Source organism: Panthera pardus, unplaced genomic scaffold (genome assembly GCF_024362965.1).
Source record: "Panthera pardus isolate Hobbes unplaced genomic scaffold, ASM2436296v1 HiC_scaffold_12, whole genome shotgun sequence".
NCBI classification, from domain to species: Eukaryota; Metazoa; Chordata; class Mammalia; order Carnivora; family Felidae; genus Panthera; species Panthera pardus.
The window spans coordinates 89,331,741-89,359,184 of record NW_026526677.1 but is presented as its reverse complement, the minus strand read 5'-3'; the positions used below and the strand labels follow the sequence as shown (position 1 = coordinate 89,359,184).

The following is a 27,444-nucleotide window of genomic DNA, read 5'->3' as shown; positions in this document are numbered from 1 at the left end:
CTCCAGAACGCAGACATTATTCAGTCATCACCAGCACTATCTACATCAAGAGTTCTGCTGAATAAATGCAAAATATTTTCAGACAACAAGGGCTTTCTCCACTTCCGTGTCATGCTCCAAGCTTCGCTGTGAAGTTTCATATTAACCACTAAGTTATGTCTCATGTATCTACTTGCTAAGACTCTTCCTGCACAATGTCAACTACATGAAACCTGATTAAATTCTTAATAACGTAATGATAGAGGCATAATAGAACCCTCTCTTCTTTAACTGCGGCAGGGCCTTCCTTGCCCCATTCAGTCAGTATCCTGGATAACTTCCGCTGGGTGTCTGCTCCCCTGCTAACCCCTCTCGAGACATCCATCATCTAATTCAGTCCTCCCGGCAACCGTAAGCACTATTCCCATTTCAGAGATGAGGAAGCCAGGGCTTAGCAAGAGTTTCAGAAATAGTTTTAGAAGGGCTTAGTAGTTCCGTGAGGGCTTTACAATTAGTAAGTAGCTGTCAGGGTTCAACTAGACGGCTTCAAAGTCTGCCTTTATTAGAGCATAAACTGATGCTGAGAGTGTCTGGGTCTGAACTGTAGGTTCACCCCTCACTAGCTGTCTGACAGCAGGCAAAGAGTTCAACCACGTGTCATGGTTTCACCTAGAAACTGACAGGCCCTGAGGAACAAATGAGCTGATGGGTATAAAACACTTACAACAGTGACTGGCACCGTAGTATAGTCAAGCACGGTGTTCGTTGTCATTAGCTGTTAAAAATTGCTCTTATATTATTGCCCACAATTGATAAAAATACATAAAACTAAAAAACTAAAACAAATAAGCTAATCGTGTGTCAGTTGTGCTTGTAAAAGCTTTGGTGAGAAAGGAGAGCACAAGTAACAAGCATTATTTGTTTTCCAGGAATACAGTGTTTGAAACAATTGCCTGCCTGAACAATAAATATGCACCAACTGTACTTCCTGACCAGCCTAAATGTCTCGCACCTACAAGAACTATGTATGTAATTGGAATCAATGCTGTAGTGATCGGTATTGTTTTTACCAGTTTTAGAGAATGTTGAACTGTCTTCTATGTTGTCAGCTCAATTGGTCCTAATATCTCTGTGTCATGGTTATAAATCATTTAATCTAGGCTTAGTATTTAAACACTGGGGACCAAAAAAAATGATAAATTTGTGTTCTAGTAATACTAAAGTGATAGGTGACCAAAGGAAATGAGAAAAAATGAGAAAAAGTGGTGAAGCGAAATGAAGTAGAAAGTGATTTTTTCAAAGAAGGCTATTAAATATGCTCTCTAGATCACTACTTAACCACCTGTACCAGAATCACAAGTAGTGGATGCTAAAATTGTGGATTCCTGAGTCCAGGCCGGACCTACTGAATTAGACTATGTGGTGATGGCTCAAGAAATTGAATGTTTAACGGGCTTTCCAGATGCTTTATATACATTGTAAGTTTAAGAATCACTTGCCCAGTTTAAAACATGAACAAGTGGCTGAGGCGCCTGGGTGGCTCAGTCAGTTGAGTGTTTGACATCAGCTCAGGTCATGAGTTCGAGCCCCGCATCGGGCTCTGCACTGACAGCTCAGAGCCTGGAGCCTGCTTCGGATTCTGTGTCTCCCTCTCTCTCTGCTCCTCCCTCACTCATGCCCTCTCTCTCTCTCTCTCTCTCTCAAAAATAGACATTAAACAAATATAAATAAAAATTAGGCATCACGATTGTGTTTTTAAGATGTACACTCTCAACTGCGTGACAAACATGACCAGCTAAAAGGTGTTACTTCCAGTGCTTGCAGATGCCCAAGGTTTCACTGCGTCGGGGTCAGTATTACATTAAAATGTGCCTTTTCCCGTAGAACCACAAGTAATTAAAGTCTCAAACACCACACTAATGTGTCTGCCACTGATTCTTCAATGATAAACACACATTTTAAGAAGCACTAGATTTTCATCCGTGTGAAGGAAATTTGGAGATGAAATTATTGGTAAAGAAATGAGAATCCCAGAAAATTAAGAAGACCCACAGGGAATGCCATACCGGTCTTTTCTTTAATCCCATCAGAGCCATTTCCATGGGAACACGTGTTCAGGTCTGGAACACTTACCTAGAGCAGATGTTGTACGTTTGCTGACAGCATGTAGTGCGGTAGGCAGGTATACAGAAAACGGCTGGCTCACTGGGGCCATTGGTACTAAACAGGCAACTTTTTCTACTGCAGGCAAAGAGGGAGAGGCCCTAATAATTTAGGATAAAGATTTGTAATTTATGACTCCCAAAAGGAAAACTAAGCTTTCAAAAGCTGAATATCGTGTTTTTCAACAAATACCGGTTGATAGGGAAATATTTTTGAGAAGAATTCTGGCACAGGCATCTGCTCTCGACCCCCGGTCAGGCAGCCAGGCTAAGTTCAATACCTGCCTCAGTCGAGTACTTTCTTCATCTGGGTTTGCCACAAACCAGCTTGCCACAGAGTGTAGGAGCTGACTCCTTTCTGATCATTTCTCTCTGAAAAGTCAACAGGATGTCCAAGATGCTTTGAGGGAATCTTTGGAAATGTGGTGGTGATTTCAAATCCCCTTGTGGAGGGCTCCTGAGCTCAGAAGCCAATTCAGTTTCCTTGAAACTGGCAGCTTGGGAGTCAGGTCACAGCAGACGGTGTGGGCTCCTTGGGGCAGCCCTAGATGGGGCAAGGCAAGTCTGTCTACACCTTCCAGCACAGTGCAACAAGTCTCTGTCTTTCTAAGTGACTGCTTGACCTGGGAAAAACCTGGCCAGGCGGCACACTGTGGCAAGTAGATATAAAAACAGGAGATGTTAAATCTCTTCCCTCAAATATATTCCATTTGGTATCATAATGTGTCATACACTCAGATTTGAATGTTGTTGAATATCCCCAATTACCCCATTCTGTTATAGCCATATTAGGTTGAAAAGGAAACACATACACAAAGAAGTCTGTTTTAACCTGAAATAATTTTGTTGATATTTGAATTGCTTTCAGTGGGACATTTGCTTTCAACCACAAGATATCTCCATCTGGATTATCGGAGTACAAAATCTCTTCTCTCCCCCCTCCCCCAACCAAAACAAAGAAACAAACAAAACCCCAAACCCACAACTCAGCTTCAAATAAGTTTTGAAGAAATGAGACTCTAAATATTTACATATGGGTCGAGAAATAAATCACAAAACTATTTACAAAAATACACAAGCTTATATGCATTAACAATTTACACCAGTTCACAAAAATATTAAAACATAAAAAAAAAAACACTATATAAATTAAAGTTAAGAACTCAAAAGTATGATCTAAGACTTCCTAGGATGCTTCTCTCATGCAGGTCATGGCTGAAAAAATCAGGTTTTGCTACCTTAGAATCTAAACTGTGAAACAACCATTTTTAGTCTTTGAACGCTAACAGTACTAATCAGAAAAGGAAAAAAGACCCTCTGTGCACACCAACATTAAAGTATACCATTCCTGACATTTCCGTAACACACAGTACTGAAAATCACATGCCTCTAACCATTTGGAAAGTAACTTTCTGACATACTTCTGCTTTCCTTATTATTTCCTTACACACACTGCTCAGACGATACTCGGCCAACATAATGAATGGATGACTGACAAACGGGGCTGGGAACGGGTATTTGGACTTTGCAGGCTCCGTTTTTAACTCAAAGGGCACATTCCAAATTTATGCCATATGTGTCTATTGCTGTTTCCATGTGGTCACCCAGTCTTCTATCTCCACTCATATTAATGGTCCCTCTTCTTTACATAGTCCTAGAATTTTTCAACCTGACTCTAACTTAAAAAAAAAAAAAAATGCTCTGCCATTATAAAAGTGTGCAGGCCCTATCCGTGGGACCATCCCGGAAACTTGCATGTTTTAAAGGAAACTGAATACAATAAGCAGTAAGACTTGGATGAAATTAATAAGAAAATGGCACCTCTGGGGCGGTCAGCAAAGTCTCTGGCCAGACGTCTAGGGCGTATTCATTTCAGTCAAACCAAACTGGGACATTGGAATTTTGCCAAAAAGATACAATCTGGAGACATGGCGAAGAAAATACCAATCGAATTCAATTATGGGTCTGATGCACAAGGGCAGCTCCATTTCCTTGATCACAATGTTCCGTATCAAAGCTCGAACATTTAATTACTGCTTGTGAAGTCGCACACAAGGTGAACTATGCTGAGGTAACCTGGCTCACAGTGATTTGCCGTGCACTTTCTACCCTACAAGACCAGAAAGGGAAAGATACAGGCAAAGTCCTTCAAAGAGCTGACTCTGAAGTTAAGGCTGTATCTACATCAAGTGACACAACTCTAGATTTTACCTAAAGTTTGTGTTTCACGATTATACCAGTAATTTGGGTCATTCTTCTGTATTCAAAATATTCACCTGATATTTCTAAGCCCATAGGACATTAATTAAGTAATTGCTTTGAGGAATTAACCTTAGTATTCATAAAATAGATTTAGGTTCAGGAGTAAACAATGTGTGTGACAACAGATCCACAAATATTAAGACTGGACAGGACTCCTTCAGCCACCTCCTTCTGGGCTCTCCGTTACTAACACCATCTGTACCTCGTCATACCGGCTCCTTTCTAACGCTCCGTGCTGCTGGTGAGAACTTACAGGGCATGTGTGACCTCAGAGGGATAATGCATTGCCTACTTGACAAAAAGATGGTTAAGGTTAAAAAAAAAAAAACGTTAATGCTGCATACTCACCAAAGATCAAAATTCTGTATGTAGCACCTGACATGTTTGTGTGCTAGAAGAAAGTATCCTATCAGGTTTCCTAACACTGTGACTATATTCCCATTGTGTCTACATGTTTAATCTAGAGACCTCCGTTTCCACAGACCTTTCACAGGTCAGCATTTCAGGATTGCTACCATGATCTTTATTGACTGAATTCCTCTCATCAATTCTGGGGAAACAAAAGAAAACCTTATAGAGTATCTCCACATATAAATAAATGTGTTCTTAAAACTTTATTTTTTTCTAAATATAAACCCTTAAAATGCAATCACATGATTTTCTTTTAAATAAAAAAAAGAACTGGCAGGAATCCTAATCTTTATACAATTTCACAGCAATAATAGCAGCATGTATTTAGCCTCGTAAAAGATTTCTTCCTTTGCTCTAAATAAAAGTTAATTCCAAGTTTTAAAAAGCCAGAGCAGCAATCATCCAGTAAATGGAATGAAATTCTCCTAGTGTCTTCTACAAACTGAGCTTTTCAAACATGTGCATGGACAAAACTCAAGTATTACTGAGAGTTATGGAATGCCACGACAATCGAAACTCGTTTGTTAAGTATAGGACTGCCTTGTCAGTCTGGCGTATGTGCTCGGGGGGGCAGGGGGTGTTGGGAAGATGGAGTGGAGTGGCCGGCCAGACAGTGGTCTGCTCCTGCTCTAACCGGGAACGTGACTTTCAGAAGAAAGTCCTGGGTACTCAACATGTTTAACATGCCCGCAGAGCTGTAAGAGCTATTCCTGCGATGCTGGTGTAAATGGTAATTAAGGACGACTGTGGTTGCACAAGTACAGTGTGAACAAACAGCACGTGAATCCTTAGGATGTAAACAGTGAACTGCCCAGAATTCTGGTGCAAGGGGGCTGTGCACTAAGTGTAATTATTGCAGGGGTTTGCAGTTTACTAACAGGTAATTCATAGCTACTTTAAGAGTTCCCAAGAAACCTGTACTCTGGTTTAGAAACAGAAATTAACATGTAAATTTGTAATCATGATAAACGATGTGTATTTATCCACCAGTCAAGTCACGCTGGGTTTGTTTTTTTTTCTCCCAATGGCGGGGGGCGGTGGGGGGGGGGAGTGGCTTTGGAGAACAAATGGTGTGAGATGTTTTACTAGGATTACAATTTATCAAATATTATTGAGAGAGAAAAAATTACTGAAGGCAGGCAACACATCAGAAGCACTGATGGGGTTCTGTGGTGCTAACAAAGTTCACTGAGTTCTGCCTACGAAGCTTCTTCTCACTTTAGAATCCCTTCTGCAGTGGACATCAGCCTGCTCGCCGAACTGCACGGAACAACTCTGAGAAGGATGAAAAGGACATGGTTCAGCTTGGGTCTAAATGGCCTGACATTTTATGATGACTCTTTCTTAAATGCTTCAAGTCTTAATTCCTTTATTGTTTTTTGTAATTATAATGTGCTAATTGTCTGACAGAATCATCTGAAGGATCGGGGAGAAGTTTTTCTCTGTTCGAATTTAACACACCAGACCCTTCCAAGTCAGGGAGAAGGAAGTGAGGGCAACTGAGTGTCAGTCTGGGCACCTGCATGGCTACTGAAAAAGTACGGAGGAATGCCACAGAAAATGCAAAAGCCTACCAGGAAATAGACAGAAACTGCTCTGCGCTATATAGCAAACACTAAGAAGGACAAAGTTAAATTCAAATTCGGTGAAAGGCAGTCCTCAGGCTCTTACAAAATTAGCCCCATATGGCAAGTATGGTCTGTGACAAATTTCTTCACTAGGTTTTCAACACAGTGCTTTACAATCATTCAGATTTCTTTTAATGACAAAAATCAGTCTATAGATGGAAGAGGTGGTGATGAAGCAGGGAGGGGGAAAAATGGTAATTTTTCTTTTTTGTTGTTGTTTTTAATGTGGTAGGGGGGAATTGTAGCTTTTTTTTTTTTTTAATCTTTTTGGTTACTGAAAAAAATAGAACAGTCCACTGTCCAGCAGAGGCTGCTTCAACTCTATTGCTCCGGGGCTCATTCTGCATGGATCTGTGTTTCGGGGTGCTGCAAGGACAACTCTGTGGGCAGGAAGGCCCCCTGACCCAGAGCGGTAGCATATGTCCTGTTTTGTGGGTGGGGGAAGCCAGAGGGCACATAGGTCCCCATCGCTCCTCCTGCAAAGCCTCCTCGCTGGTGCTGGGGTGGGGAGTGGTAACCCTCCAGGTTGTCATACTGGGACACAACAGTCATACCACCCTGGCGCTTGCCGTGTGTTTGGTATTGGTACAGCACAGTGGGGTCCCTCTCCGCGTGCTGAGTATGGTGGAGCTTCAGGCTATGACTCCGCTCCGGTTTCGGGGGTGGGACTACTGACTGGCCCAGGTGTTCCTCCTCTTTGTAGCAGTCTCTGGAGTGTTTCTCTGGGGCGGGAGGCTGCCTAGCCCGAGGCCTCTCTAGCTCTTTGGAGAGCCTCACCTCTTTGTGGTTCAGTCTCAGAGACTCCTGCCCCGATGTCATGTATGTCCCTCCAGAGTTATGGTAGCTGACTGGCTCAGAAGTGTCTGGAATCCCTTTGGGCCCATAATCTAACTGGCCAGCCCCTTGGGGGTAAGGTGGCCCATTTTTTGATTCACATAACTGCCTATGGCTTGCTTCCTGATGTGCCCTGTGCTCAGGGAGACTACAACCCATGTCATGAAGCTTCCTGTTCCTGAGGCTACTCTGCTTCTGAGGGAGGGATGGTTTCTCCGACTGTCCGTTGCCATATCCTCCGTGGTGGTGGGCTCTATCAAACTCTGGCTCTGGATGCTTCCTGTAGAAGCGCTCCTCTCCCTCGGGACTGACGGCCTTGGCTGCGTGCCGCCCCTCCTTGCCCTCTGCCACTGAGAGAAGTCCAGTTTTCCCAGGATCTGATTTACTACGCAGGTGGATGACATAGATCCCGCCCAGGTCATCCTGCACGGCCGGGGTCATGTTATCATACTGGGACATGACAGGCCCTTTCACCTTCTGCCGAGCGCGGCTCTCTCTCCGGATAGACTGCATGCGGTATTTTTCCATGTCCTCAAGATCCCATGAGGTGTAAGTGTGCTTTACCTCCGCAGTTGGAGGCATGTTGACTACATTATGGTCATTACCAGAGAAATAGCCGGTCATGTTGGCCCGGGGACGTGGGAGCAAACCAGCGTAACTGTAGAAGTTCTTTCCTTGCAGCCTCGGATTGTAGAAGGCAAAATCGCGATTGGGTAGGCGGTGAAGGGGCCTCAGCTGTACTGTGCTGTAGGCGTCCACATCACACAGGGCTCCTTCTGGACTGTAATAGGAGCTAGAAGAACTGGAGTACGGGCTATACCGGTAGTGGACCCGGCCATTCTCAAAGTAAGGCTGAAGCTGAGTGACGTGATAATCTGAGCGGGCCTGGGAGGACTGATATGGCTTATACTGGTACAGGGGTCTTGGGCAGTAGGCTGGTTCATCGTCTGGGGGAACTTCCGTCCGTGAAATGGGAACCGAGCGAATCATGGAAGACGGAGGGGCATGGAGAGACTGTACCCTCCGGATGGTAGGGTACGGAGGAATATCTTCAGGGTAACAACTACTCCTAACGGAGGAGCCCAAAGAAGATACATACTCAACTCGGCCGCATGGCTTGGAGTGATGTCCAGACGCGTTTCTTCCTGGGGCCACGTATGTGTTGTAACGAGGTCCCATGGAGGCTGGTGGCTCTGATCTGGCACCATACACCTGGTGCTGCTCCAACTTATTGTGGTGTGGAGGTACGCTCTGGGGACGGTACTGGCAGTTTGGGATCATACTGAAATGCAGACAGTTTTCTGGACCAAAGGGTTCAGTGGTGACATCAGGCCTCGCGAAGGCGGAATAAGTCGTCTTCTGAGAAGCATGCTTAGGTTGTGGGACAGGAAGTGGTAAAGGCAGAACATCGTCCACAGGAGCTGAAGAAGCAGTGACAAAGGGGTGATAGCTGGCGCTGCTGGCAGGATCTGCACTATTGGAGTGGATGGCAGCGGCCATTTTACTCTCCAGCGTCCTGGTTGGGGGCACCGGTGCGGTAAAGCCACAGGACGAGTACACGGGGACAGACTCGGCGCGCAGGTGCAGTGGCGGGGCCCTGGCACCTTCCCGCACCTTGTCAGGAAGGCCCGGCTGGAGAGCAGGAGCAGACATGGGACACTGAATGGCTGTGCTGCCATCACCGACCAGGACATGTGCGGGGTCATCGGTGGCTCTGGGTTCAGGTGGTCTCTCTGGAGCTGGAACTGCTTGAACCTATTGAAAGATGACCACATTATGAGCTTATTTTTTATGCTCCCCTCTGTGGAATCAAACACTGTTCAATTCGTAACCCACACTCTGAGGCTATTTGGGGTAGCAGCATGAAATTTCCCAAGCCATGTGGTGGCACTGGTCAAGACGGCAAGCCAGTCTGTCCTCGCTGCCAGGAAAAGAAGGTCTGTGCTGCAGCTGCCACAGCAGCCATTACCATCCTTGGAAAACTGTTCTAACTTACGATCAGTCTTCAATGTGAGACAAGGCTGCTTATGACATGATCTTAATGTGCAGACCAAAACACATAGGCAAGCTCAGGGGCACCTGAGTGGCTCAGTCGGTTAAGCATCCAACTTCGGCTCAGGTCATGATCTCATGATCTCGCAGTCTGTGGGTTCGAGCCCCATGTCAGGCTCTGTGCTGACAGCTCAGAGCCTGGAGCCTGCTTCGGATTCTGTGTCTCCCTCTTTCTCTGCCTGTCCCCTGCTCATGCTCTGTCTCTGTCTCTCAAAAATAAGTAAACATTAAAAACATTTTTTTAAAGTATAGTCAAGCTCAAAAATATACATCCATCTAGCTAGTCTATCCATCTAGCTCAGCCTCCATGCCAAGAACATTTTGTTAAATAAGGAGAGCTGATCCCAGCTGGAGAGATTTGTGAAGTGAATCACAGTGACAGGTAGTGAGCAGTTTAAGCCCCCGAATCCAGGGAAGGGTAAGGAAGTGACCTGTCTGATGTGCCATTCAAATCAGTTACTGTCTGTCCCCACCTTCTATTCCACCCTGGTCTGTAGCAGCTGAAGCCAAACGGGACCCCCACAGCAACGGTGCTTCCTGAGAAGCAGTTGCTAGAAACAGCATCCTCCACTAAAGACTAGATATTGAAGTCCTTTTAGTTCACGGTGACCACAAAACGCATGGACTACTTTTCTAAAGTACGAGAAAATTTGAAAGAAACTTCAGCATTCTGCATACAACATTCTCTCATCACAACAGATGTCTGGCTGCAGAACAACCTGCTGGCTTATGCTAGGAACATAACAAAAGACCTAAAATGATGTAATCGCTTACATTTCTAAAAAACGTCTGTAAGGCAGAAAGGCAGAATAAAGCACGGTCATTGTGCACATGTGAATAATTGGCACAGGGTGGCTAAATGACTTGCCCACAGTCACAACGAATCACTGGTGGAGTTGGGCAAAAAACAAAAAACAAAAAACAAAAAATACCAACCTGCAGCCCCGAGAGCTGCAGCCCAATGTGACTTATTTGATCATGACCTCTCTGTATTACAAGAAGAAACCACCTAGATGCTTTAGGAAGAGAAGATAGCAGGCAGAATTCAACAACAATCATTGAGTAACTGCTCCTTCCTCAGAGAACAACCAGCATCAGGGTAAAGGCAGGGTCCAACCTCAGATAGGAAACGTTTCATGGAAACCTGCCACAGGACTTAAAATAAATGTCGTATCTGACTCACCCTGCTCACAAATGACATACCTTTGGAAAGCATTTCTTTCATCTCCCTGAATCCCTCCCCTTCTTACCTTGTGGGAATTATTTAATCCTGTGCTGGCCGCTGCTTGTACCTGCCCCGTGACGGGCAGCTGCTCCGCTGGCCTCTGGGAGGGAGGTGGGGGAAGGGGGCGGCTAGTTCTGTGCGGACGCTGGAGGGTGGCGGCAGCAAAATCAGCTGCGGTGGGTTGCTGGACCACATCCCAGCTGGCTTCCCTGGTGCTTATCTCAGCCGCCGCTGGAGCGGTTGTCAGGTAAGCCATGGTGGCTGTGCTGGTATTCTCTTCAGGGGACCCAGAAGGAGGGTAGATTTTGTCCTTCGGCAAACTAGAAGGTGTGGGAGATTTGTCTGCAAGTTCTGAAGGGTGATGGGGTTTATCTACACTTGCACCAAGATAAGGAGGCTGATCTCCGCTATAGAAATGAAGCTGAGGCTGGTCCTGATCCATAAAGGAGACAGTTGGCATACTGGTCTTCCCAGACTGGTCTTCAGAGAAGCTTATGTGATCATCAGACTTAGAGTCTGTTAAGGGAACTGATGGGATTCTGGCCTTTTCTGGGTCCCCAGATAAATAGGTTTGATGTGGATGATTCCCTGGTAAGTCTGCCTGGTGGAGCTGCTCCCCGGATTCAGTTGCACTGGAATAAGCGTGATTCCCAATTGCTGTGTCTGCTACAGGCTGGTCACAGTTCCCAGATACCTCGTTCTGGAGGCGGGATTCCTCTGCTGGCCTATCAGTTTGGTAATAGGCTTTATCTAGAGTGATGTTAGAGTAGGAACTAGGCAGTTTATCTTCGTTTGCAGCCACTGCTAGGTCTCCGTAATTCGTATAAGCAGCCTGGGCGGGCCCTGGTCTCTTCAATGACTGAGTTGAAGCTTGCTGTGCAGACTCAGCCAGTGCTAGCGCCAACAGGCGGGCCACATTTTTCGGAGGCGGTGGTGGTGGGATAAGAGAGACTGAACTGACGGGAACGGAATCCTGAGGGGGGTCATGGGTAACTGCTCCTGGTGGGAAATTGGGAAAGAAAATGAGAGTGAAAAGGTAGCTTGTGTTATCCTGTACTGGAAATCCAAACACTCCCCATCTGATCACTACCAAATAGGTGCCTTCCATATTTCAAAATGGCAATCCATGACTTCCATCCCACATGCAAATGTTGTAGAAAACACATCTGGTTCAGGAGGAAAACTAAAACAAATTGTTTAGAGATTGCAATCTCCTCTTGAACTGCTACAGAGATGAGGGGGAAAAAAAAGCGGGTCCCTCATCGGGCTCAGAAAAGATTGCTTAGAAAACAAGCTTCAAGTGCCTGAAGACTGTTATTAAGAATAGTTTTTTTTGTTTGTTTTTGTTTTTTACATTTGATGGTGTAGGCTGGCTGGTTAACTTGTAAGGCTATAATATAGGTATTTTTATTAGAAGAGAAAACAGAATCAAGAGCTACAAAGTTGTGCAAAAATTATCCATGAATTCTGACTGTCCAAAGACTTTAAAAGGGGACTTTATGAAGGTCTGGAGCAGGACCATTGGTCCTTTGGGAGACTTTTGTTTGACTGATTTTAATTTAGGGCTTTGAGCCATCAGCACCTCCCAGAAAAAACAAAAAAACATTCTCTTTGATTAAAGGCTAGCTGTGGAGCAAATTTCTCTCTTAAAAGGCACAGATGGCACACAGGATTGATGATCCCTCTTAGCTTAAAGAAAGAATGGAGAAAAACAAATGGTACCTGTCTGAGTCTGTCCAGAAGGTACAGCCTTACTCTGACTGCTTAAGACGGCCTGTTCCTCTTTCCCTGGTGACTCTACTTCTGTAGCAGCCACCTGGTCTAGGGGCTGGACTTCAGACTCACATCCTTCTTGGGACTCTCTCTCTTTTGTTTTCATCTTTACTACCTGGGTGGGGGATCTATTTATGACATCACTTTCTTCAATGCTTTTGTTCCAAGTTGGAGAAGACGCATTTGGAGCTGCTGTATTTGAAACCGTACCAATGACTTCAGATACCCGAGTGGGAAGAGTCACTGAAATTGGCTCAGATATGTTCATTGAAGGCGATTTGCTTAGTTTCCGTCCAATCTTTGGAGAGAAAGCGTAGACAACCTTTTCAGTGAATGAGGATGGCTTGGATGACTTCTCTTCAGTTGGGCTCAAGTCCAGGGTAAAGAATGGACTCAGTTTCTCCTGCAGAGGAGAGACGGCTTCAGAACTTGCCGTGCTTCCTGGAGTCTGCGACTGGCTACCACCTGCTTCTGTATCCTTTTTGTTGGTACTTGGTTTATCCTTGGAGTATCCTAATGAATCTAAAAAGGAGGCACCGCTCTCCAGACATTCTGATTCAGCCTTAGGGGGACTACATTGAAATGACATGGGATCAAAATCCAGGCTGGCTACTCCAATGTCTGGTGGGCTCAAGTCAACATCTTCAGCTGCGTGAGGAGACATAAGAGCTGGAATATGGAGCAGCCCTACTTCCTCCTCACTTTCATTGTCATGGGGCAGATTATCATAGGAGTTACAGCGGTTCCCCAGCATTTCTCCATTAAAAGAGGCACTCAGTGCATCACTGCTAGATCTGGGTCTTCGGGGTCGGAACAGCTTGGAATCGCCTGGCAAAAACGGATAACATTATCAACATTTGAATGCATATGATACACAATACACAACACCATGAAAGTCACCTAGTCAGTAGAGTAGTAATGCACTACGTAGGGTAAGAAAATGTTAACGTCTCAGTTTCTTTCCAGAAATTGTCTCTTGGGCGTACGGTTGGAACTCCCAAACCAAAAGCTAAATAACAAAAACATCTGATAATATTCAGAGAGAGAATGCAGCCTTTGATGGTTTCAACAGGAAAAAGGACTCAGAACTATTATTATTAGTCCAACATTGACTCCTGTGGTGACTTTGGGCAAGATTTCATTTCTTCTGGTCTTAGTTTATCACTCATCTCACACATGACTTCTAAGACAGAATCAACCACTAAAAGAGTACTTTGGATATATAATAGCAAAGGGGATTTTTTTGTTTTTGTTTTTGTTTCTTTGGCAGGAAAAATCCTCATAATAACCACATTTCTAAAAAGCAAACATCTCAACTAAAAACTCCCTACAATTCCATAAAGTATTTACATATATTTAGTACAGGATTCTTTTCAGATACTTAAGCAAAAACAATTTCATTTTTCTTCTTTAATGAGTATAGGCTTTGAGTTTCTCAGGCAGAGTCCTTCCACAGTAGACTGTTACATGATTTTATGATATTGCTAAATATCCACTGGTAAAAGAAATCTTCTATCCCACCATTCTATTACAATTATTAGAATCACCATGTTGAAAATGTACTATAAAGAACTAGATAAATGCATTCAAAATGTGTTAACCACTTATAAAATTAATCTATTCTAAAATATTATTTTCTGCTTAATACTGGCATCTACCCAGGGGTGCCTGGGTGACTCAGTCGGTTGAGCGTCTGACTTAGGCTCAGGTCATGATCTCACGGTTCGTGAATTCGAGCCCCGCATCGGGCTCTGTGCTGACAGCTTGGAGCCTGGAGCCTGCTTCGGATTCTGTGTCTCCCTCTCTCTCTCTCTGCCCCTCCCTTGCTTGCACTCGGTCTCTCTGTATCTCTCTCAAAAATAAATAAACACTAAAAATATTTTTTAAAAATACTGGCATCTACCCAGTCCAGTTCATTATATCTGTGAGTCATTCTCTTAACTACAGAGAAATGGAAAATCTTGGAACCCTTAAGATGTCAGACACCCAACTAAGGGATGTGTGAGGGTTTCTTGAATCACAAGCAGAGCCACGTGTCCATGAGGATCTGGCAGTTAGAAGAGTTAATAAATGAAGATGAGAAATCTGACCAGCATGACGACACCCAGGATACCTCAAAAACATGATTTTAATATCAACAGATTAAGAAAGCCCTTGGGAAATCAATGTAGCTCCTGATTATTTTTGTAAAAAGGGCCTTTTTTTTTTTTTTTTGAGAGAGAGAGCAAGAGCAAGTGAGTGAGTGCAAGTGGGGGAGGGGTAGAGGGAGGGAACAAGAGAGAATCTTAAGCAGCCTCCACAGTGAGCACGGAGCCCAATACAGGGCTCAATCTCAGGATCCCAAAACCATGAGATCATGACCTAAGCCAAAATCAGGAGTCTGACGCTTAACTGACTGAACCACCCAGGAGCCCCCAAAAGGGCCTTCTTTACAATCCTGCTGCATATGTCAAACATGAAGTAAAGGATGTCCTATTTGCTATTATATGGTTTTGTCAAAAAAGTTGTACGTCCTTCTAATATTGCAGTTCACTGTTCAGTCTAAAACATAGTACATAACTGCAACTATAACCTGACTTTTGCCAAGTAGGGGCTTAAAAAACTTACTTTCCTGATTTTTAGTTTTGTCAAGTTGCAGTGAAACCATTTTGTACCCTTCACTAGAATTTTGGTCGCCATTTTAAGAGGATTCACTTGCAAGTTTTCTTCTCCTCATACTGAGGATATATCTTCAGATAATGAGGACTGCCTATAATCAATCTTATCTATGAAATTTAATGTCAGGTTAAGCCATTTACAAGACAAAAGACTACTAGTCTGAAAGCTGCTTCATTTTATACTTTGTGAGACTGTGCTTTCATGAAATCTAAAGCAAGAAATACATCATTTTCCACTGGGCATTAATAAATATAAATGGTTAACTTAAAACATTTCACCTATTTTTATGTAAACTGAATAGCAATCATGTCAAAGTGAGGAAATGAGAGACTGGTACTATATGAAAATATCAATGGACAATGCTAGATATTAGGATTCTTTGGAAATGATAGTCTATAGCCTATTTATTAAGCATGTACTTATTAAATATCCTCAATTGTGTTCTTTAATGAAATAAAGAATAAAACAATTGATGCTTTTAGTCTTACCATCGACTGCATGGAGAGAAGTAAGAGATTCTTCACTCTTAGCTGAACGGAGGGTTCCTTCTGCCCTGCCACCTGAAGAAGGAAATCCAAATAGCGTGAAGTTTTATTCACTGCTACAGATGTAGAGGAAAGGAACACTGTTCGTCTCTATACACATTTAAACTGCCAAGAGTGAACAGCTTTACATTTTGACAATCACATTCAATTTAAGCATTATATTATATAAGGTGCTGTCTTGTTTTCAGATGGTTTCCTATGTGAAAAATCTCTTCTAAAAGATTATGAACTTGAGAATACAGATGAATTTTAAAACTTCTTTCCGTTGTATTTCCTAAAGACTAGCATGATATCTTCAGATGACATCATACTAGACTTAGGATAAGCCCTAAATCTAATGACTGGTGTCCTTCTAAGCAGAGAGGACACAGAGACCGAGGAGGCCATGCAAAGACAGGCAGAGAGTGGAGTGACACCACCAAGAGCCAGCAGAAGCTGGAAGAGGTGAGGGAAGATTCTTCCCTGGATCCTTTGAAGGGTATATGGCCTTGCTGACACCTCAGTTTCAGACTTTTAGCCTACAGAACTATGAGGGGATAAACTTCTGTTGGTTTAAGTCACCCAATTTGTAGCAACTTGTTATGACAGCCCTAGGAAACTAACACAGTGCCTTGATTACATATGTTGGATCTTATTTGTTAAATATCATCATCCTCATTTACCTCTTGGCCACGCTCAACACTGGTGACACTTTCTGTTTAAACCCCTCCTCCATGATTTCTGGTGATCACAGAAATGAGAGTAAGGTGTGTCCACTGCCTATCCTTCTGTAATCATTTCCTCTTACTCTTTTCGTAACAACTCTCCTTTTTCCAGTCCTTTAAACACTGCTTTTCTCCAGATTCAGTTCCCAACCTGCTTCTCTCACTCAACAGGCTCCCCCATAAAATCTCTCTCCAGAGTTTTCATCCTTGAGCGTTTGCTGATGACTTCCAAATCCATATTTCTACTAATATTAAGCCCCTTTACTGAATTCCAGATCCATACTACTAATCATCTCTTAGCCATGTCCAACTCACCGTGTCCAAAATAAACACATCGTTTTTCTTCCCCAGACTACTACTCCCTACATGAATAATGCCATCTCCCTAATCATTTAATGAGAACTGAAAATGATCTTTGCTCCTCTTTTTTTCTCATCCTTCACAATCCTTTGGTCACTCAGCCTTGTAGATTCTGCTTCCTAAATATCTCAAATCTATTTCCCACTTCTACTGTCACTGCTTACTCCAGACACTCACTGTTTGTTTCTTGGTTGTACAATTGTAACTGTCTCCTAATTACTGTCCAGTCTCCAGTCTTCTTCTCTCCCCATATACTCCCTATACTGCTGCTGAAGTCATCTTTCTTCAATGCAAGTGTGATCGTGTTACATTATTAAAGCCACTTGATAACCCCCAAAGGAATGGAAGACAAAACCAAAACTCTGACAAGCACACAAGGCCCCTAGGGACCGAAACCTCTTTTTGTACCATAATGTACCCAGCCAAGTTCCCTGCTCCACACATGAGCACACACCTTACTCTCATTTCCTGAAATACCTTTCTCAGCCTCTTGGTGATCACATGAATCCCTACTTATCTTTCAAAAAACCAAGTCAAAGGGTGTATTTCTGACCACTAGTCCCTTTCCCTATACAAATTGGCATGTCCTACCATAAATACTTCACACAAACATCTACCTCAACTGCTATGATTCTGAATGAAACTTATCTTCTTACACATATGATTTCCCAAGTAAGTCTCCGAAGGTAGGGGCAGTATCTTAATTTTCTTTTTATCTGAGAGGCTGCTATCAATATATCTAGTATATGCTTACTTAGTACATGATGGCAAACCAAATGATGAATTAAATGAACTGAACGTTGTATTTCTAACATTCAAGCACTACTATCCTTCCTAGATTCAGAAGCTATCAATGTCAGCAGATGATGGATTTTAAACTATTGTTACGAGTAGTATTTTCAACAACAGTAAGCGATTTCTTTAATATAATAAGATACTCTCATCAATGAATTACCCAGGAAAAAGATAGATTCCTTGGTTGTAAGAGTTATAAACTTAAAAGGCATGCTGAATCATGGTTTTATCACATTTTAAATCTATATAAATGTACATGAATAAACTTAACACCACGGCAGTTATTTTGTATGAACAGCAATATACAAAACTATGTTATGAGTATGTTGTGAATTTTAACCACATTCTCACTCTATATAATCTACACAGTTCCCACAAGAAACTGGGTACTTCTACGTGTTTATGTATGTGTCTGCGCATAAAAGAAGACAATTCAGGGGTAGCACCACAACCGTGGACACACCATACAGAAACACAGTATAACTATACACTGACTACAGACCCAGAGTGCGCCACGGGACGGGCAGTGCGGAGCGGCCGTGTGGGCTGCTGTCCCGGCAGCAGAGCACAGGAAGGGCAGGAGAGCACCAACCTTTCAGAGCCATGGCTTTCATCTCAGAAGGCTCACTCTCATTCCGCTGCAACTTCCGCTTAGAAACAGATGATGATTTCCCCAAGTTGAAAAAGGAACGCCAGCTGCCCACGGGAGATTTTTTCATTTTATTTTGAGGCCTCCTCCTGTAAGAGAGAAAATAACCTGTGTTAAGATATCCCAGGGGCTATCCTTCCTTACAGGAAATGTACAAATGATGGAAAGAACCAAAGAGCCTAGAGAGGCACAGCTGAAAACATACACATACATATGTGTATGTGCACCTAAACTGTGCAGCTAAAGCATGAAATGGAAATAAAATGTATAGATTTGTTTTTTATTTTGGAGAGAGAGAGAGAGAGAGAGAGAGGGAGACAGAGAGGGGGAGACAGAGAGAGAGAGGGAGAGAGAGACCACAAGTCAAGGGTAGGGGCAGAGGGGGAGAGAGAGAGACTCTCAAGCAGGCTCCACTCTAGTGCAAAGCCTGATGTGGGGCTTGATCCCACAACCCTAAGATCACGACCTAAGCCGAAATCAAGAGCTAGACACTTAACTGACTGAGCCAACCAGGTGCCCCTCGATTTTAATATTAGTAACTAGTCACAAAGGTAATTTTTATACAGGTTTTTCTATTTAGATCTAACCTCACAGTAAGTGAAATAAGTTGAGAATAAGAAATATTTGGAAGTAGGAATTATTAAAACTCTAAAAATAAAAGAGTTAAGAAAATTATTTTAGATGTAAGTAAACAGAATTCAACCAAAAAGAGGGGCACCTGGGTGGCTCAGTTGGTTAAGTGTCCAACTTCGGCTCAGGTCATGATTTCATGGCTCATGAGTTTGAGCCCCGCATCGGGCTCTGTGCTGACTACTCAGAGCCTAGAGCCTGGTTTAGATTCTGTGTCTCCCTCTCTCTCTGCCCCTCCCCCCACTTATGTTCTGTCTCACTCTTCTCCCTCTCTCTCAAAAATAAATAAACATTTTTTAAAAATTAGAAAAAAAATACACCAAAAAGAAAAGTATTACAAATGATAACTAGCATATATTGAACGGCAGGCACTGTGCTAACTGCCTTATATGTAATAGCTCATCTAAATTAAAAATAACCATATGAGGAAGGTACTAATATTCTCACTGTAAGGCTGAGGAAACTATGACACTAATTTTAAGTAACTTCCTTAATGCTATAAAACTAGTAAATAATGGAGGCAGGGTTGGAACCCAGTATCTACTCTCTTGACTACTATTCTAGAAAGAAATGTTTGAAGAAATTATGGAAAATGCTGGTAGGCATCTTTTTTTTTTTCTTCCCTCCTTCAGTCTTGCTGGCCCAGCACTGGCAGGAGCCAGTTCTGACACTATCCATCTACCTTGCTAACACTATGCCCAGTATTCCCTTCAGACTAGTCCCACCCAACTCACCTGTTCCTGCTGGCACTCCTCCAAAGTGGCTCCTGCCGCACCTAGCAGGCAGCCTTGGTCAGGATGGGGCCCATCCAAATCCAAAGCAATTCCTGCCCCAGGGAGGGAGGGAGCCACCCTGGCCACCAGCACACCGGCAGTAGCTACAGAGGCCTCTTAACCAGCTGCACCAAAGGTCGGCCGCTCACCAAGCATTTCCACAGCAGCTACAGCCAGGCCTCTCAGACTACCACACTGAAGTCCAGCTGTGCCCACCACTGTGCCCACAGTGGTCATGGCTGGTCACTGTAGGCAGCTGGACTGAGGGCCAGCCCCGGCCACCAGCACATCCACAGCAGTCCCCACTCACTCACAACAGCAGAGCACACACAACCCACAGAGGGGACACCCCAGGAGCACCTGGTTCTGGTGACCAGGAGGGACTGCAATACTGGGCTCCACAAGACTCCTTCTAATAACGCTACTACCTTAGGACCAGGAGACAGAGCTGACTACCCAATACAGAGAAAGAAAAATGAGGAGACAGAGAAATATGTTCCAAACGGGATAACAGGACAAAACCTCAGAAAAAGAAGTAAACAAAACAGAGATAAGTAATCTACCTAATAAACAATGCAAAGTAATGGTCACGGATGCTCACTGGACTTTGAAGAAGAGTGGATGAAGTCAGTGAGAACTGCAACAAAGAGATAAAAAATTGAAAAGAGAACCAAAAATGCTGAAAAAACAAAATAACTGAAATGAAAAATACGCTCGAGGGGATCAACAGCAGATCAGAGGACGCAGAAGAATGGATCAGCAATTTGGAAGACAGGGTGGCAGAAACCACATAAGCTGAACAGCAAAAAGAAAAAAATTTTTAAAATGATAGTAGGCAAAAGGGCCTCTAGAAAACATCAAGCATCTTAACATTTGCATTATGGGGGTCCCAAAAGGAGAAAAGCAGGGGGGCAGAAAACGTATTTGAAGAAGTAATAGCTGAAAACTTCCCTAACGCAGGGAATAAAACACACATCCAGGTCCAGGAAGCACAACAGCCTCCCAGAAGATGAACCTAAGGTGGTCCGCACAAAGCCACATAATAGTTAAAATAGGAAACATTAAAGATAAGGAGAGAATCTTAAAAGCAGCAACAGAAAAACAAATAGTTACATACAAGGGAAACCCCATAAGGCTATCAGCTGATTTTTTAGCAGACATTTTTCAGGCCAGAAAGAAGTGAAATGATATATTCAGAGTGCTGAAAGGAAAAAATCTACAGCCAAGAACACTCTACCTGACAAGGCTCATTCAGAAGAGATAGACTTTCCCAGACAAACAAAAGTTAAAGAAGTTCCCTACAAAACTAGCCATACAAGAAATGATACAAAGACTTTTTTTTTAAGTAGAAAAGGCCATAACTAGAACAGAAATGATTAAAGGAAAAAATTTCACAGGTAAAGGCAAACATAAAGATCAATCATTTATAAAGCTAGTGTGAAGGTTGAAAGAAAAAAGTAGCAAAATCAAGTATACTCAAAAAATTAGTTAAGAGACTCACAAATAGAAAGATGTAAAATATGATGTCATATACATAAAATGTAGAGGAAGGAGTAAAAATATGGTGTTTTAACTTAAGTGACCATCCACTCAATATAAACTGCTATATACATAGGGTATTATATATGAACCTCAAACCTACAAACCAAGATCCCATAATAGATGAACACACACAAAAGAGAAAGGAATCCAAGCACAACATTGAAGAGTCATTAAATCACAAGGAAAGAGAGCAAGAGAAAAAGAAAGAAACAAAGAACTAAGAAAATAACCAGAAAACAATGAACAAAATGGCAATAAGTACAACCTACCAATAACTGCTTTAAACGTAAATAGACTAAATGCTCCAGTCAAAAGACAAAGGGTTATTGAATGGATAAAAAAAAAAAAAAAAAAAAAAAAAAAGATCTATTTGTGTGCTGCCTACAAGACAGTCACTTCACATGTTACAACAAACAGACGGAAAGTGAAAAAAATGGAGAAAGATATCCCATGCAAATGGAAGTGAAAAAAAAAAGTTGGGGTAGCAAAATTTACATAAAAAAACATACTTTAAAACAAAGACTGTAACAGGAGACAAAGAGGGCATTCCATAATAATAAAGGAATCAATCCAACTCAGACGCTATAACAATTGTAAGTATCTATGCAACCAACACAAAAGTACCTAAATACACAAAGCAAATATTAATAAACATAAAGGGAGAAAATGACAGTAATACAATAACAGTCATGGACTTCTAACACTCTACTTACATTAATGAATAGATCCATCCAGACAGAAAATAAAAAACTACCTATCCTTCTCCAACTATTCCAAACAAAGAAATGAGGAAATGTTTCCAAATCTATTCTACAAGGCCAGCACTACCATAAAACCAGGTGAAGACACTGCAAGAAAAAAAAAAAAGAAAATCATAGACCAATATCCCTGATGACCACAGAAGCAAAAATCCTCAACAAAATATTAGCAAATTGAGTTCAACAACACATTAAAAGGATCAATGAGCAAGATAAAGTGAGATTTATTTCAGCAATGAGAGGATGACTCAGCTGCAAATCAATCAAGATAGACCACATTAACAAAATGAAGAATAAAAATCACATGCACATCTCAACAGATGCACCAAAAGCATGTGACAAAACTCAACATCTGTTCATGATAATAACTCTCAAGAAAGTGGGTTTGGAGGGAACATATATCATCATAACAAAGGCCATACACAGCAAACCCACAGATAACATCACACTTGATGGTGAAAAGCTGAAAGTTTCTCCTGTAAGATCAGGAACAAGACAAGGATGCACTTACCACTTTTATTCAACACAGTACTGGAAGTGCTAGCTATAAGCACTCACACAAGAAGGAAAGGAAAGGAAGGGGAAAAGGAAGGAAAGGAAGAAGGAGAGAAAGAGAGAAAGACAGAAAGAGGAGAGAAAGAGAGAGAGAGAAAAAAAGAGAAAAAGAAAGAGAAAGAGAGAGAGAGAGAAATACAGACAGACAGGAGAGGCAGGCAGGCATCCAAATTGGCAAGGAAGAAGTAAAACTGTCATTGTTTGCAGATGAAATGATACCATACATAGAAAACCCTAGATTCCACCAAAAAACTAGCAGAACTAATGAATGAATTCAGTAAGTTGCAGATACAAAATTAATATACAGAAATCTTCAGCTGTTTTTTTTACATTAGTAACAAACTGGCAGAAAAATAAATTTAAAAAAAAACATCAAAAAGATGGTTGCATCAAAAAGAATAGAATGCCTAGGAATAAATTTACCAAGGACGTGAAACACCTATACTTTGGAAATTATAAGATGTTAGTGAAAAAAATTAAAGATGACACCAACAAATGAGAAGACACACCATGCTTATGATTGGAAGAATTAATGCTGTTAGAATGTGTATACTACCTAAAGCAAACTACAGATTTAACATAATCCCGATCAAAATACCAATAGTATTCATCACACAAGAACAAAAAAAAAATCCTAAACTTTGTAAGGAACCACAAAAGACCCTGATCAGCCACAGCAATCTTGAGGAAGAACAGAGCTGGAGGTATCACAGTCCCTAATATCAAAATTGTACGGTATACTGGCACCAAAAGCAACACACAGTTCAACAGGACAGCAGACAGCCCAGAAAGAAATTTATGCATATACAGTCAATTCATCCATGACAAAGGTGGCAAGAAGCACAATGGAGAAATGACAGTCTCTTCAACAAATGGTGCTGGGAAAACTGGACAGCTACATGTGAAAGACTGTAACTAGACCATTTTCTATCACCACACACAAAAATAAACTCAAAATAGATTAAAGATCTAAATGTATGGCCTGAAGCCATAAAACTCCTAAAAGAAAATATAGGCAGTTATCTCCTGGACATCAGCCTTAACAGTACTTTTCTGAGTATTTCCTCAGGCAAGGGCATCAACAGCAAAAATAAGCAGTTGAGACCACATCAAACTTAAAAACTTGGTCAGTGAAGGAAACCATCAACAAGACAAAAAGATAACCTACTAAATGGGAGAAGATATTTGCAAATGATATATCCAATAAGGCATTAACATTCAAAATATATTTCAAAATCCTACAACTCAACACCCAAAAGACAATCCAATTAAAAAATAGGCAGAGGACCTGAAAAACCTTTCCCTCCAAAAGACATCCAGATGGCCAACAGACACTTGAAAAGATGCTCAACATCACTCATCACCAGGGAAATGCAAATCAAAAGCACAATGAGATACAACCTCATACCAGTCAGAATGGCGAGTGTCAAAAAGAGAAGAAATGACCAGTGTTGGCAAGGCAGTGGAGAAAAGGGACCCCTCATTGCACTGCTGGTGGGAATATAAATTAGTGCAGCCATTACGGGAAATGGTATGAGGGTTCCTCAAAAAATTAAAAATAGAAGCACCATATGATCTAGTAATTCCACCTCTGGATACTTACCCAAAGAAAACAAAAACACTAATTTGAAAGACAGGTGCACTCTTAGGTTTACTGCAGCATTATTTATAATAGCCAAGATGTGGAAGCAGCCCAAGTGTCCATCAAGAGATGAATGCATAAAGAAGATGCGGTGTGTACACACACACACACACACACACACACACACACACACACACACACAGAGGAATATTATGCATTCATCTCTTCATGCTGGTTGGGAGGTCACACTATGAGAAGTTCTACCTATTCTAAACTTAATGTCAAACAAGTCATTATCCATCCATTATTTCCTGAGTAATCTGTTCCAATCCAGTTTATGTCTAAATAAGTATCTCAGAGAGAAAATCAAACCCTACATAGTAGAAGTGTATTACTTTTCCTAACAGTTCACCGTCTATGATTAACTTTCATCTTCTTTAAAATGACATGATGTTGTCATGCTTTTTGAGAATCATTTGTGTCATTCCCTATGAAATATCATCTGTAATCAAATGAATGGGTTTTTCTGGGACTAGCTCAACATCAATACAATAATACTAAAATACAAAAGTTAAAAAAAGAAGAACACTTGGCCATGAAAATCACATTATTAAAGAGGATTCAATGAATTTTACCTTTCAAGTGGAAACTCAATTATGGTATGAAACTTTCCCTGAAGTGCAGCGGGTCCTTCTCCTACTTCAATATATTTATTTTCAGTCACAATTGGAGAAGTGACCTGAGCTTGCGTTCGTGCCTGGGCTTCCTCCAATGTCAGCAGCTTGGTGGATGGAGAGGAAACCAGCAGGGACTTGGGTCTCGACAGAGAAGCTTTGGAAAGAAAGAAAAGCAATGAAAAGAGTAAAGATTTTTGGCATAGATAAAAAAATATAAATATGTGTGAGTGTCTGTACATCAGTCTCCATCTATCTACCTGTCTGTGTTGTTTTAAATTTTCTTCATTAAGTTTTTTAAATGGCAAAAATAATACGGCATTATACTGAATGAGGAAAAGAAGGTGACATAGCAGGTTGTTAACAATGACATAAATATATATAAATATAGATATTTTAATTCCTTAAATAATTTAACTGTTTTCCTTTCTGAAAAGATACCAAGCAAGACTGGGTATCAGTGAGATCTCTTTGGTTTTGGAAAAAATTGTTCTTTTGCTGCTCCATAGCATATCTTTATATACATCAATAAATGACATATTTTTTAATGTGTCATGAACTTACATAATAGGTCTAATATGTAGTACTCACTAAGTACACATAAAATAACTATTAAGCTATGCATTTTGAGAAGTGGACATAAATTAGCTGCTTTCTACCAAAGACAGATTTATTATCACACTGAGATAAGAAATGCAGTTTTCCATCCCTTTATAAGAACAGATACATGTTCCTTGTAGTAAACAAAATCCGTGTGAGCCGTACCTGCTCCATCCTGAATGACAGCACTGATTTTCCCACTGAAGAGGACGTCTACATGATTCAGGATGAATTCAACCACCACAGACTGAATTCTCACTTCCATAAAAGCTGCTGTCCCACTGAAGCAGGCAGATTCTATCTGTTTCGATCTGGGGGGTAACCAACATTACCATCAGAGAACCCCAAAGATAGCAGTCTCAAAGAGCATTATTTTTTTTAAATGTGTAAACCACAGAGGAAGAAAGCATACTTTTAGCACCTTGGTTAAGCTCCACTTGCCTCTTTTAAGGAGATGCTCATAAGAACAGCATATGGGTTTTACTTTTAAAAACTGTCCTCATGGAACACTGAAGGAACACTTTCATTTAAGATGACAAATTCTACATAAGGTCATAAGTCAAATGCATCTTACCTTAGCAGGTTTGGAGCCCAAACAATTGCTAGGTTTTTTGCATGCATATTTGTGATGGAACAATAGTCAGCTAGAAGAGACAAGTGTCTCATCAGGAACTCCAGCGTTCTGGAAAATGCAATAGAACATATTAACAAAAAGAAACAGTATGTAGCAGTTTAGAGACTGAAAGTGCTAATTAATTTTTAAGATTTCAATAGAAAAATAGAAAAAGAAACCATACAAACTCCAGCAAATTTTTTTGTTGCTGTTTAGGTTTGAATATTATTATTACCACAGAAATGTCAGAAGAATATTATGAATTACATACTCTGCATACAGTAATCACATCCACAGAATTCTAAGAAAAAAGTGTAAGGCAGATGCAGTAAGAAATGAACGTTTCTGACAGGACTGGTTCTAAAAAACAGTCTTAGTTTTTAAAAGTCTTTAGGAGGGGCGCCTGCATGGCTCTGTCAGTTAAGCGTCCAACTTCAGCTCAGGTCATGATCTCACTCCTCGTGGGTTCCAGCCCGGAGTTGGGCTCTGTGCTGACAGCTCAGAGTCTGGAACCTGCTTTAGACTCAGTGTTTCTCTCCCTCCCCCGGTCACACTCTGTCTCTCTCTCTTGCTCTCAAAAATACATATTTTTAAAAAATAAAAAAAATGAATGAATGAATGAAAATCTTTAGGAATATTTGCTCCTGGCTGTCAGACATCTAGTTTCTTTTTTTTTTTCAATATATGAAATTTATTGTCAAATTGGTTTCCATACAACACCCAGTGCTCATCCCAAAAGGTGTCCTCCTCAATATCAGACATCTAGTTTCAAGGACACCAGTGAAGTAAGTCCTCCATAAAAGCTAATTTCTCAACACATGATATCATGAACTTATGATATTCTACTTGTAACAGACCCGCTAACAGGAGAGGACTTAAACTTTTCTTTTATAAAAGAAAACAGTATTACACAAGCCTAAACAGTTAAAAGAAGAATTGCAGTGGGCACCAAGGACAGAGAATATTTGAGTAAAAAATGTGCTTTTAGAAGAGAAAGCCTATTCCAAATCCTAATATCCTGGGTTATCTTATTTGCTTTACTTAAACAATTCTATGTATATAGAGAGAGATTAAAATAACAGGGCAGAACAGTTTTGGAAAGAAAACATGATCAGCTTAGATGCAAGTGAGATCAGATAAACACACAGAGGTATTACCTACATTTCTCAAAGTGCCCCTACCTACAGTGTATAGGGATTGAAGCCATTAAAGACAATAAATAGGAGACAGAAGTTTAGACTGTTGTATGAAACAGTAATGAAAGTTAAACTGTGGTTGGCATATGAGCCCAAGAGACCAATGTGAATCTGAGAAGAAAGAGGCTGGCAGCTAGAAGCACTGTTGAAGATTCTTTCTTTCTTTTTCTTTCTTTCTTTCTTTCTTTCTTTCTTTCTTTCTTTCTTTCTTTCTTTCTAAATGTTTTATTTATTTATTTTGAGATAGAGAGTGTGAGAGAGTGAATAGGGGAGGGGCAGAGAGAGAGAGAGATACAGAGAAAGACAGAGAATCCCAAGCAGGTTCCTTGCTGTCAGCGCAGAGACCCATGCGGGGCTTGAACTCAGGAACCATGAGATCATCATCTGAGTCGAAATCAAGAGTCAGCCGAGTTCAACCGACTGAGCCACCCAGGAGCCCTGAACATGCTTCTACAGGGATCTCATCAAGTTCCCCTAATAGCCC

At 41.5% G+C, this 27,444-nt stretch overlaps 1 protein-coding gene across 6 annotated transcripts in view; it reads right to left on the bottom strand.

The window, feature by feature from the left end:
• Nucleotides 1-2,962: 2,962 nt before the first annotated feature.
• ARHGAP32 (Rho GTPase activating protein 32) overlaps nt 2,963-27,444 on the bottom strand; it is a 298,270-nt gene continuing 273,788 nt past the window's right edge. For all 6 annotated transcript variants that reach the window (XM_019421406.2, XM_019421407.2, XM_019421404.2 and 3 more), the window contains 8 exons: nt 25,726-25,833; nt 25,317-25,462; nt 24,513-24,708; nt 17,981-18,126; nt 15,473-15,544; nt 12,276-13,154; nt 10,579-11,552; nt 2,963-9,031 (listed from right to left, as the gene is read on the bottom strand). In XM_019421406.2, the coding sequence (XP_019276951.2) occupies nt 6,779-9,031; nt 10,579-11,552; nt 12,276-13,154; nt 15,473-15,544; nt 17,981-18,126; nt 24,513-24,708; nt 25,317-25,462; nt 25,726-25,833 (4,774 nt within the window). In that variant the 3' untranslated portion in view covers nt 2,963-6,778. The remainder of the gene's footprint in view (nt 9,032-10,578; nt 11,553-12,275; nt 13,155-15,472; nt 15,545-17,980; nt 18,127-24,512; nt 24,709-25,316; nt 25,463-25,725; nt 25,834-27,444) is intronic.